Here is a 13,192-nt window from a genome sequence, read left to right on the forward strand (position 1 = left end):
TTTCCCCATTGTGGAACAATAAACAAGATTTTCTTCTCATCTCATCTTTACTTTATTTACCCTTTAAATATCGCATCCAAGTAGCCCTTTGTAATTTTATGCACACTGAAAATGCAGTGGCGATTGCAATTTGATATATTGTAGCGCTCTACTGTCAACAAGATGAAACAAGCGGAGTGATATTCTGTAGAGCAAGTTTCACAAAGTTGGGGTTTCTTTGTAGTAGCCTCACTTGGCCAAACCTGAACTCGGTTTAGAGTAAAACGGATAATACTACACCGTAACAGTGGTCCTGCTGTTATTTTGTTAACTTAAGGTTTCATCTTCCAGATCTGTGCTTGTCCAACTTAAAGGTGGCATTTCACTCATTTGATGCTATTTCTGCTCTTAGTAGAGCTAGCTCACTTGTATAGCTGTAGAAAAAACTGAAATGTTAGTTAAATATAGGCTGTTTGGTTCATTAAGCTCTAGTCAAGTTCAGTTCTGACTACAATATTCTATAATGTATAAATTACTTCATTTAGACTAATTGAATGTTGCCTCATGTACAAATTTCGATTTTTTTTATTTTTTTTATTTTTTTTTAAATAAGCAATCTAAGAGACTTTTCAGCTAGTTTCTACATAGTATTAAAATACTTCCTGGACTGGGTAATGGTTCTGATGATGGTGCATTATGTGTATTATTTGCTTAATGACCCCATGTTGCATTCCTTTGTTAAGAATGCTCAATTAATTTGAAGCAACACAAATTAGGGCTTATTAGTGTATTAAGTGAAAAATTAACCCATGCTTGTGTAAATACATTGGGCAATAATGCCATTTAGATCAAAGTTTAAATTTGAACTAAGATTTCTGAGGATTGGATGTATCTTACTAGTTGATGCTTCTAATTGGTTAGTATAAGGAAAAAATAGTGAGTTTGTCTCACAGCATCTGAATGTTGTCTAATTTCAGTCTGTTTTTTGCTGTCCTTGATATTTAAGAAAAAAAATTATTTTGTTAATTTTACAGTATTTTTTTTATATTATTAATAAAAAATAACTCACACTTTTAGCTCAGTTTAGCTGGAACACAGCCCACATATTCTCTCTGTTCTATTCTTCTTCACATTTTTTTTCTTCTTAATCCTGTCTTGTTTTTTGAAATGCTGCAGACCTTGAGCTGCTTGTTGATTTTGTTTGTGTTTTTATGTCAGACAACAGGTGTTTGCACTAGCTTATCAAGTTCCCAAAACTTTCAAAGGGGATACTTTTAATTCTTAGCTCAGCTTATCTATTATATACACTATTCACTAGTTTGTATTTCCTCTTTTCTGATTCATTACTTATTACTTTGCTTTTAACCTCTGTAATTCTCCATCTCTGCATGTTAAAATCTGAGATTTATTTCTGTCATTAGATCTGGGGGGACATGCTGGAGAATCTGGTTCGACTTCAGTGGAGTTACAGAGGCTGAAGGCTGAGATTCAGGTGAAGCAGCTGCAGCTGGAGGAGAGCCACCGTCAGGAAATGGAGCGCCTCAGGGCTCACTACCAGCAGCAGGCCTCAGAGATGGAGGAGCGCTACGCTACGGAGCTGTTTGTGTTGCAGCAGCGACTGCAAGAGGCCACAGGAGCTCAGACTTACTACAGGTAAACAACCTGAAAGTAGAGAACATTTATTCCCTTAACAGTTGGCTTCTGTCTTCATATTTTTCTCCCTCTCCAATACCAACAATTTTAAAAGTATTGAGAAGTTTTTTTTCTTAGCTCAATTTAATTAAAGACTTACTTTTTTATTTTAAAAAAATTACATGAATGTAAACACATCTTTAAACATCATGTTTAAAGATGGAGAGAAAGCAGGGCTCCTTTAAAAAGTTTCTTAATGTTATAGTTTATAGCATTTGTATAGTGTCATTTTTGTTATTAAATTTATTTTATAACAAAGAAATACATCAAACTTTTGTGACAGGTAAAAAAAAAGAATAAGGCCTTTACATAATAATGCAAAAGGAAAGAAACTAATTCCCTGATTAAGTAAGTATGCCATCGAGTTTGCACCAAGAAATATTCCTGGTTTATTACAATCATTTCCACCGTAATTCTATTGGTTAACTTCTATGTATAATACTTACATTTGTGCATAAAATCAGATAAACTGCTAAACTTAAGGGATTTCATCGCTGTTTATAAACATTACTTATTTTTAATTTGAAAGAAAACTCATTAGGAGCCATGGTGGAGGGGCTAAAGGTCCACAGGTTGTACACCTCTGGCATAAAATTAGCTGTTTCTCAGCGGTGCCCTGCTGCCCTCCAGTGTTTAATTTTGTAACTATAATACAAGAAATGTTCATTACCAGCAATACTCAGGAGAATCATAATGAGCCAAAGCAATTTATATAGTTTCTGAAATTGTTGTTCTGGTAAATTATCTTTTAATAGGCTCAGGGGTGGCGAGGATTACACTACATCTGACAAAATTATAATTATCTTCTTCTTACTGGATTCCACTAATGAGTCACCGATGTATGGAGTCAAAATTGAGTGCCCGTTTAATGCCATCGTTTCAGTTTTTTTGTTTAATTTTCCTAATGTCACTATTTTGATAAATAAATTATTTGGTAATATCCTAGTGACAGTAGGCAGGAATATGTCATATACTTTTGCCCATAGGACATAAATTTAACTAATCTGTATGAATGCAAAATTTATTCTGTGAAACTGGTTCCTTACTCGTTAGTTTCTGCTCCTTTTTTTTCAGGTTCCTTTTTAAGAACTTTGCAATAGTAGAAATATTAACCATAAAATCACTTGTATCTATACTTTAAATATGGTCAAAAAAGTACTGAGAACGTTAAAATTTTATCTAGAAAAGTGTGGCATTTGGTTCCGTTTGAAAAAGGCCTGACCACTGTAGAAACATCTGCTGTAAATAGGCTGGAAATATTAGTGTTTATTGGAAAACAGGTGATAAGGACTGAGAAGAGTGGAAAAATCCTGAGATAAAAATGTGAAGAAACCTTAACAGCAATTTTGTTTGCATTCATTAGCTTAAAACCTCAGTTTTCACAAGTTTAACAAGTTTTGAAGTAAACCTTAAAAATGAACGCTAACTGTGGTGCTCCTCTGTTTTTTGTAGCCTGTCCGGCGCTACGGAGTCCAGCTTTGAGGGGATGGAGGAGTGCGGAGACGAACTAAAGGTCTGGATCATACAGTTTACTTCCTCCTAAGTCACACGCGTCAACTCCTAATACATCTGAAACAGGGACACGCATTAAGATGCAATGACAGCTAAGGGTGGATGGTTGCAGCCCTCAGGCTAAAATGTGCCCTAAATCCACAGCCCACTGAAACTCCACTGGCAACATCCCGAGTGGACCTATATCTAATGATTAAAAGGATCAGACATTATATAACAGCGTTCTAAGCAGGCAAACTTATTCTGGTCTTGGAGGTTATACGATAGGAGGATTCTGTCTTGCGTGAATGAGCTGCGCTCCATTTAAGCCGACGCTCACACCGGTCCCTCTAACTTCTATCCTTCCTCCTAGGCGGTCATTTAGTCAGTCCCTCTCCATCCCGACATCTTATTTTTTTTTTTTTTTTTTTTAAGCCGTCATATCTGCACAGAGTTTGGAGAGAAAGACAGAAGAGGGATAAAGATGAACGGCAAGAAGACAAACCTGAAAAGCTGTAGTGTAGAATATAGTAAGATATTTTGTAGAGGTTCATTTTTGAGATTTAAGTAAGTGACTAAACTACTTTTAAAAGGGAGAGGAGAGATTTGTTGAGCTGGAGAGCTGGTGTGTTGGCTGAAAATGTGTCTGTTATGTAATTTAAGATCCTCGTGTACCTTTTATTATTTCTGGAAGCCTGGAAAGAGCAAACCGTATTTATCAATTCTGATTGGTTGCTTTGGACTCGGCTCCCAACTCTTTATCTGAAACAAAGCTTCAGATAATCTGCTGCTGCCCAGCACATTCATTTAGCTTTTTTTTTCTCCCCCCCACCATCTCTCCTCAGGAGCGAAGTGAGGAAGATGTTCCGGAGGGGGGCGAAGGGTCGCAGCGCTCTGCCAGATCGCCTGGCCTGACGGCGCAGCTGCAGGCGCTCAGGAAAGCGCTGCACCACAAGTACGGCCAAGAGGTGGCTGCCCTCAAAGAGCAGCACAGCGGCGAGCTCCGAAGGCTGCGAGAAGAGAGGGAACACTGGGTGGACGGAGGAGAGAGAAAGCTGGATCTGAACGGCGTAAACGGGGCTGGAAGCTCCACTGAGAGCCTCGGGGCAGCTGGCCAGGTCCCCGTGGAGGAGAGGCTGCATCAGGAGAGGGTGGAGGAGGAGGTTGCAAAGGTAGCAACTGCATATTTGAGGTTTTAATACAAATGTTGCATTTTTTTATTAATTTTTTTGGACTAATGATAAAGAATGGTTCTGCAACTTACTTTTTATTTACACATTTGGGTTAGTTCCCTCACTCAAGCTTGTATCTTTGATCAAAGACTGCATGCACAGGGTCATAGCAACACAAGAACCACCCAAAAGATTGTGTCAGTATTGTTAACCTCTATTGCGTTGATTCATACAAATAAGATGTAAGTAGCACATTTTTGGTTCCCTGTTTTCCCGGCAGGCCATAGTTCAAATGTCCGTGGAGTTCGCGCAGCAGACTGAGCTGGCTCGTATCAAGAAGCGGGCGAGCCAGACGAGCACCGCCATGCAGACCCAGGTGGACGACGAGGAAGTCGACGGGGAGGTGGAGGAGCAGACTCCGAGGGCTTCCCCGCCTGCAGGCGTCTGGTTGGAGGAAGCGGAGAGAGAAAAACTGGAAAGGGAACTGGAAGAGAGGAACGCTGAGATCAGGAAGCTGAAGGAGGAGCTGCAGAAAACCGAACTGGAGCGGGTCAGTCAGCGTTTTTCAGCGCAGTGTGTCGCTTTACAGCCGACTCCATCCAACTGTAGTCGATTTCTTTATGTCATCTGTAAATAATTATCAAAGGGAGTATTTTAGGTTTTTATGTCTACTGGACCGACTTGAATACTCCTTCAGTTATAAAGTAGATTTTACCTGCTGGGAATTGGTTAATAGTCAATTTTGTTCCAGACTTTAAAATTACTATTAGATTTTATTTAAATTAATGCAGCACACTTTTTTGCATTGTAACCTTTGCTATTTGAATATTTATTGTTTTCTAGAAAAATAAACCTATAAACAGTTTATTGTTAAGTAATAACAATAAACAGTAGAATATTCTCATGCTGTGTATTCTAACTCCTCTGCAGAGCTTTCAGCTCCTTCGCAATGTGCTCAAAACAGTTTTTGCTCACTATTATTTCTGCAGACTGGGACTGTAGCATGAGAAACAGGGCATCCTGCTTCATATGTTTTTTACACTTGATTTTTACAACTAGGGATCTTGAGCAGAGTTTTCAGGGTTAGTTTTGGAAATCTTTTCTGAAAAATACAGACCTTTCACCTACATTCACTGCTTCTCCAGGTCTCTTAAATCGCCTTCAAAACTTTGATGTCTGGCCAAAATAATCTCTTATTTCACTCTAACAGTCTCCAAAATATAAATGTTTATATGAGCTTTACAAGTGGTATGTCAACATATGTCTAATGTTCTCTTATATGGAGTATCTTATCTCCCTGAGATATAAATTTTGATATCTTTAAATTATTCATTGGTTTGTTGCAAATTTAAATGTTGCTTTTTGTTCAATATGGTGGTTACATGGTTGAAACCTATTGTTAACAGCCCCAGTCATTAGATGTTTTGGCTACAGTTAAAGTTGTTTATATATATTCGGTCTTTGAAAAAAAAAGTTGTTTAGGAAAATTAATAGAATCAATTATTGGCTATTATAATCCCCTTGTAGCAGCTCTTCACCATTGCCAAGTCTGAGTTTAGTCAGAAAGCCTGATCATTCTCTAGTTACGTTTGTGAAAATCTTTTTGTTTTTGTTGCAACTTAGAGACACTGCAACAAAAGTTTCATAAATGCCTACAGCTGGGCAATATGGAACAAAAATAATATTTCGATATTTTTAGGCTGAATGGTGATATACAATATTTATCTCGATCTGTTTTTCTTTTTCTTAAAGTAATTAAAAAAAGGCATCTCTGAATCACAGCTGTATCCCAAATGTCTCACACGCAGATAAAAAAACAAAAACAAAACCAGCTTTAGATAAATATAAGAAACGGCTGAAAAATAACCTACTGGAATACATAGAAGTATAATTATAACGTCTCAATAAAACCAATATAGCCTCATCTTATATCTTGTTTAAAAAAATTGCAATCTTTTTGATATCTTGATATATTACCCAGCTCTATAAATGCGTCTCAAATGTTATTAAAAAAAATTCATTATTATATCATGTTAACTTAATCTCAAATGCTTGACTTTTAATAATTCAGTTAATAATTTAGTCTCTGGACACAGGAGTGCATGTATAGTTTGACACACTTGGTATATAAAATTGGTTTTATTGTTGGCAATGCACTTAAAATCGGGCTGTTTGGACCAATGCAAATCCTACTATTAAATTAAATGACTCTTATTTAGAGGGGTTTTTTTGGCATTTTGGTTTACTGTTCCTATTATCTGCTTCCTGTTTTTTAACAGAAAACAAACATTAACATCCATCCATCCATTTTCTAACACGCCTATCCCTTGTGAGGTCATAAGGGGTGCTGGTGCCAAACATTAACATATAAAATAAAATACCTGATCCATACCTCCCCAGAGCAGTAAAGAAATCCTGCAGCAGGATAAGATGCACCGTGGCTGTGTTTCCACCTGGGGGCGCTCTTGTCTCTGCTGGTCTCTTTTCCTCAGGTGCACCTGTTGCCATAGCAGCACAAAGATACTAGTGTGTCTCTGGGCTCCGAGCGAGTTAAATTGTGTCTTTGTGCTCTTTGAACAGGCAGCGTTTCTGCCCATGAACTGCTGTAGCTTATTTGAATTTACTTTTACTAATGTTCGCACACGCAACGTTGCAGCGTCCAGTGCTGCTCAGTTATCAGACGCCTGCTGGTTAGGCCGAAACTTTGAAATGACGGGGCTGCTGTCTGTGTTCTCCCTGCTGCCCGTCCAGGGCTTAAAGAAGCAAGACGATGGTGAAGAGCAGGATGAGGAAGGGGAGGAAGATGGAGGTCACACTGCTGTAGCTGGAAGAGTCAAAACATCAATGCAAGATGAAGGAGAGTCTTCAGATGAACGTAATGAAAGGTACAGCCGCATCTATACAGAAACATTTATCATTATTTAGCTTTTTGTGCAAAGAAAGGCTGAAATGCGTTATTTATTACATTCTTATTCAAATAAACCAGCTCACATGCATTTTATTCCCCACAATGTTTCCTTGTGTTTTCAGAAACGCGCTGTGTGAAGCCAACAGGAAGCTCTGCCAAGTCCTCGTAGACGTGCTGAAGACGACGGCCGCCGCCGAGGAAACTTTAGGCCTTCACATGCAAAGATTATGTGAAGCTTCAGCTGGAGTGCAGCCGACCGAGTCGGCCACACAGACAGAAACCTGCCAGAGTGATGATGCAGGCAAGTAACGTCACGCCTTAGAATATATGTGGGTTAACTCTAGCCTGCTTGTTGGTAAAACAAATAGGCGTGTCCAACGTTACATCCTCTAGACGGCCGGATGCTGGAATAATAAATTATGCATGAAGCGTGCAGAACCTCTGCGTTATTCTAAAACCTTCATTTGTTGTCCATTTTAACTCGACCAGATCTAAACAGAGAGATACTCAGGGAGCAATCTCCAATCAGGTTTATGGGGTTTTATGAACTTATAAAATAAACCGGAAGACCTAAAAAAACATTTAGGCTATTAAAGGAAATCAGATTTAAACCCCATTCCTAATATAATGTTGGAAGCTGCACTGCTCTAAAATACCAAATACAGCGATCACTTACTTCAGACCAATGTGTTTCTGGCAACTGTTATCTAAGCAGCGTTGTTCCAAATATTATCCTCTCTACATAATGTATAACCAAGGATATCATGATGTCTGTCTGTTTTCTCTTTCTGCACGATAAAAAGCACATAATCAGACGGTACATGCAGGCATGTCTCCTGTTATCACAAACAAACTCAACACGTTGACATGCAAATAAGACAGTGGACAGATAATTCCTTAATTCAGATTCGACACAAATGACGACAGGAAAGTGAAAGAGACAGCGTCTCATTTCATCAAGTTAACTAATTTAATGTTCCCCAGACGCTAAAACAATTTCTGCCTTAATTAATCAAAAATTATGGTCCGCTTGTAGAAAATGCTCAATCTGCTGCTCGACAAGAAATAATTCTTGTTTAATTGGGTTTATTAAATTGTCATAATCTCTCTCTCTCCATCTCTGTGTACCAACATTAATTTACAATAAATGGGTATTTGGAAATATAGCTGCTGCTTTAATCACTTAAAATTATTTTACTTGACATTTGTTTATCTCCAGTACCAATTTCCACCAAATCTTGTTCTTCCTCATTGCTGCCTATGGTGAAAGTATATAACATGTCATGTTACGTACTTTCACTAAGCACTTTTTGATGAAGTACCGTTTCTGGTGGGTTACAAGCGGTTAACAGTTGGTTTTATCACATACCTACATGCAAATTAAGGTCATAGCTTACTGAATTATATATCTGCATTTGTATATGCAGCACAGACGACGGTTAATCTAATCTTTGTCTTCATGGAAATACACTTGACACCAATTTGGCACCAATTTTCCTGTAAATTAACGGGCCTGTGCAACAACTAATCCACATTAACCCTCATTAATTACTGAAATATTTTAACTTAATTGGTGTTTTGCATTTGTAATGTTTGAGAATTTCTTTATATACAGCTAATTTAATTGATACCTGCACAAATCAGCCAATATACCCTTGAAGGCATCCATTTCTTTAGGGCTCTGCTCTGTTTTTAGTCTCTGAACTGACAGCCTGTGCAGCTTAGCTGTTAATTACCCTTTGCTTTGCTGTGATGTGTTATGAAAATAAGAAGGTTAATATTTAAATGTGGATTGCATAAACCCACCTTACTGTGTCTGCTGTTCCCATTTAAACCAGAGGTCATGAGCACCTATTTACATTCCGGTCATTCTGGTTTATGAGTTATACATAAATATTGTTGTGAAACTTCATTTCGTAAACCTGATTAGCCTGTATGCCGTAGCGATGACGTAGTCAACATGCTTTTGTTATTGTGCTTTTGTTAGTATGATGCACACCTTCTGCAAGAAGGCTTTTAGAAAGTAATAATTTCATACAAATAAAACACATTTCTGTTGTCTGATTCAACAGAAACCGGTGGCAACACGGGGTTCTGGTCTGGTAAGTTGGAGGTTCTGGAGATGCCCCAGCAGGTGATGGACGGGCTGCTCCTTGGGACAGAATCTCAGGCCGGGTACGAGGAATATTTTCTGGGCATCAGCAGACGACTTCAGACAGCCATGGAGAAGATGTTAATGACCATCACAGATACGACTAACCAGGTATAAACAGATCATTTGTGTCAGAATTCACATTGATCAGTTTTACACATATAATTTGTGTCCCTATATCAAGTTTAACCTCAATCACTGGGAGCCAGGACAAGAATTAGTAGAATATAGTTGAAGCAGCAGCAGTCTGGTTAAATGGGGCAATGTAGTCCTGGTTCAGACCTCTGTCCATTTGAGAATCAGTGGCTAACCCTTTGATTGCTGTACACAATGGGGCAGATCTTTCTCTAAGGAGCTGAATCACTTTTACGCTGAGAAATCAACCAAACATTTTAGCATCAAAAACTTTTAATAGTCTTTCTATCAGGTGAATGGTGTTAACTAAGAATATGGGGGTCAAAGCTGACCCACCCCTGTTACACCTCTTATCCACTTAGGGAGGTTGCCACAGACATGTATGTGACCATGAGCGGAAAGGTTAAAGTGGGAATAATTGTGACACAGTGATATGGTTTGGTACAAAACAGCTTGAGTCTACAGGTGCAAACAGAGCAGAGACACCAGGTTGTCTCCCACTGTGTCCAGTCTGAGAATTTAATTAATCAGCTGCTCAATGGTAAATGGACTGAATTTATAAAGCGCTTTCCCAGTCATACTGACTACTCAACGCGCTGTAAACTAGAGCCACATTCACCCAATCGCGCTCACTAACGCGCACACACTCATACACGATACACAGCTCAGTAGGGAACTCGGGGTTAAGTGCCTTGCCCAGGGGCACATCGACATGTGACAAGGGGAAGCTGGATTCGAACCCACAACCTTCCAATTGCAAGACAACTACTCAACCCACAGTCGCCCCCAAATCTGATCACATTTGAGATGGACAACAACTTTGGATCTGCGTTTAAAGTTCAGAATGCATTGAGAGTTCACACACACACACACACACACACACACACACACACACACACACACACACACACACACACACACACACGTTTTGTGCATCTTGATTGGCTGAATCCAGGGAGTGGTAGGCCACACCCCTTTGATTCCAGAATCCTTGCCGCGTGCTTTGAAAGCACACAGCCCGTGATCTTGCCTGATCGACTTAGATGATCTGGAGGTTCAAAAGGATTCTTAAAAATGTTCCTTCTTTTCAGTTTTCTTGGGGGGGGGGAGATAATGTTTAAGATCCTAAAAAAAAAAAAAACTTTCGATCACATTAATATTCCTGAGCCTGAATTTTAATGTCTGCATGAATCACCTTAATTTAATTGGTTTCTTTCTTCTTAATTTTTCAGACGCATTTTAAATGAACTGATACAATAACAAAGAAACAAACTGCTACAGGCTCTGGCTAAATGATCCCATCTGGTTTTTGCTTCAAAGTTGTCAGTAAACAGAAACATCCAGAGACACATTCAGGCTTTCAAAACAGCGTTAACCCCCCCACCCCACCTGTGGGTTTCTGCGCCTGTTCATTGGGAGACATAATGTGGATGAGATGGCAGAATGTGTCTAGCATTCACACACAAAAGAGCTGCCTCATTCTCAGTGGTTGCCTGTAGATACGAGCTGTATTTAAACAGAGCTTTTTGTGTTGGCCAGGCAGCCTATCCTGGTGCGGGCTCGCGGAGCAGCTCCACCCCCGCAGGGTGTCCGTGTAGCGGCCCCGCTGCGTCCTGTGTCGGCCCACAGGGACGGGGCCAGTTTAACTAGGCCATTGAGTGTGTTACAGTAACTGGCTGCACAACTCATCCCGCCCTCTGGCTGGAGTGCATGTGTTATTCACGCTGAAATGGGTTCAGTCTTGGTGGTCTAAAAATAACTTTGAAGACGTGAGGCCGTGCATCACTGCTGTTTAGGTATCATATGCATCAAGAGTGGATGATTTATTTTAGGGCTGAACGATTTTGGAAAATAATCTAATTGCGATTTTTTTTCTTAATATTGCGATTTAATGCAATTTTTTCCACAGTTTAATTTATCATGTCTTTTTAAACGTATACAAATAACAAATCAATTTGTTTCCTCGCCGTGCAAATTAGTTGCTAAAAGACCCGCAGCATCTAAACTTGGTGCAGAAATGATCGCGTTCTGCCTACAATATATTTCAACCAAAATTGCAATTTTGACTTTTCGCCGCATTAACCACAAGCAACAAAAATGGCCTCTAAGTAAAGATGTTTGTAAACAAGGACTATTTAAAACAAGAACTTTTAATATTTCTATTGATCAGAATATTATTCAAGAGAACAGCTATTAATTGATCAATCCTTGTTGAACATAAAGTGCAACCAACAAACAAGTCTATGTATTAAACTGATTGACCTGTACTTAATGCTATGTACGATTATATAAACTCTAAAACAAGTAATAAAATTAGATTATCTCACTGCTGCAACTGTCTTCCCTTCCATGTTGAGGCAAACCCACTTTAAACATTTTACCGACACCTAAAGGACGCGTCTGATTCACTTATTGTTACATAGCCAAAAATTGCTGGAAATTGCGTTTTTTTTTTAAAATCGCGATTATATTGAAAATGCGATTAATTGTTCAGCCCTAATTTATTGAGTAAATCTATTGAACCGTGTTTTTAGTCGTCTTTGTGCATCATGAGTAATAAGAAGAATCAGCAGGATCCAGAAATGATTTAAATTCATTCAAGATTTGTTTTAGTATTAAGTTTTTTTTTTTATTATTAATTGATGATATTCTGCATTTGCATGCCTTAAAGTTTATGGACGGATTGGACGCTTAAAATACCAATTTAACTGGACAAATTCTGAGATTTATCACAATTTTTTAGGCATTGATTTACAGCCTAATTTTCCTCCCTCTTTATCTAAGATGGGAAATAAAAGGGAGAATGAATCTTAGAACCATGCTTGGCGTGTCAGTGTTCAACACCAGAACTGCCTGGGATAAAGCTGGAAGGAGTTCTTAACTGGTTCAGATGTTTATTTTTTCAGAACCAACTTTTATTTTTCTCAGCTACAGGGATAGCCGTCATTTCTGTAGTTGTTTTGTCTGCCCCCAAGGTCACTCTGAGACTGACCCCTATTGGTTCTGGTCCAAGTGGTTGGTTGTCTTCTTTGTTTCCCACTTTGGATTCAGAACCACTTTGGAAAAAAAACAAAAACATTTTGCACTCCTGGCTTTGATCCAATTTGGCAAGAATTTTTGTTGATGGTTTCCCTGGTTCCAAAGCTTGCTCCTTGGTAAACAAAGCTTCCTGGAAAGGAGACATCAAGAAGGCTGATCAGCCAATCGGAGTAAGACGTGGAGACTTGGATTAATGCGACAGCCAATAGTAATTAAGTCTGTCATTTTTTTTCTAAGACACATTGTTCAGATTAAAGAGAGACCAAAAATATCAACACAATATTATCACTAGATAATGTGATATTCTCTCTCTTTTTGCTAAAGCTTTTTGTAAATTTCAAATATTTAGTTATTATATTAAATAAAAACACATATATACGTTAAAGTTTTATTATTTTGTGACATTTATTGCAGTAACCATAAAAGCATAATAATAATAATAATAATAATAATAATAATAATAATAATAATAATAATAATTTAAAACTGCCAAAGCCCAACTAAAACCAATAGTGCATTACAAAAACATTATCAACAGGGATACTTCAGTCCACCAGCCACATTAAGTATTGCTCAAGGCGAATATGTTGATATTTGTTGCCTCTCATGGTACCAACAGAAAAA

General features: G+C 38.4%; 1 protein-coding gene across 1 annotated transcript in view; it reads left to right on the top strand.

Annotated features, from left to right (window-relative positions):
- Positions 1-13,192, top strand: part of akap9 (A kinase (PRKA) anchor protein 9) — a 105,273-nt gene that overhangs the window by 41,595 nt on the left and 50,486 nt on the right. Inside the window, exons 15-21 of the mRNA XM_036145261.1 lie at positions 1,401-1,632; positions 3,124-3,184; positions 4,008-4,334; positions 4,615-4,884; positions 7,086-7,219; positions 7,365-7,543; positions 9,315-9,505. Of these exons, the coding sequence (XP_036001154.1) occupies positions 1,401-1,632; positions 3,124-3,184; positions 4,008-4,334; positions 4,615-4,884; positions 7,086-7,219; positions 7,365-7,543; positions 9,315-9,505 (1,394 nt within the window). The remainder of the gene's footprint in view (positions 1-1,400; positions 1,633-3,123; positions 3,185-4,007; positions 4,335-4,614; positions 4,885-7,085; positions 7,220-7,364; positions 7,544-9,314; positions 9,506-13,192) is intronic.

Source organism: Fundulus heteroclitus, chromosome 13, assembly GCF_011125445.2.
Source record: "Fundulus heteroclitus isolate FHET01 chromosome 13, MU-UCD_Fhet_4.1, whole genome shotgun sequence".
In the NCBI taxonomy this organism is placed as follows: domain Eukaryota; kingdom Metazoa; phylum Chordata; class Actinopteri; order Cyprinodontiformes; family Fundulidae; genus Fundulus; species Fundulus heteroclitus.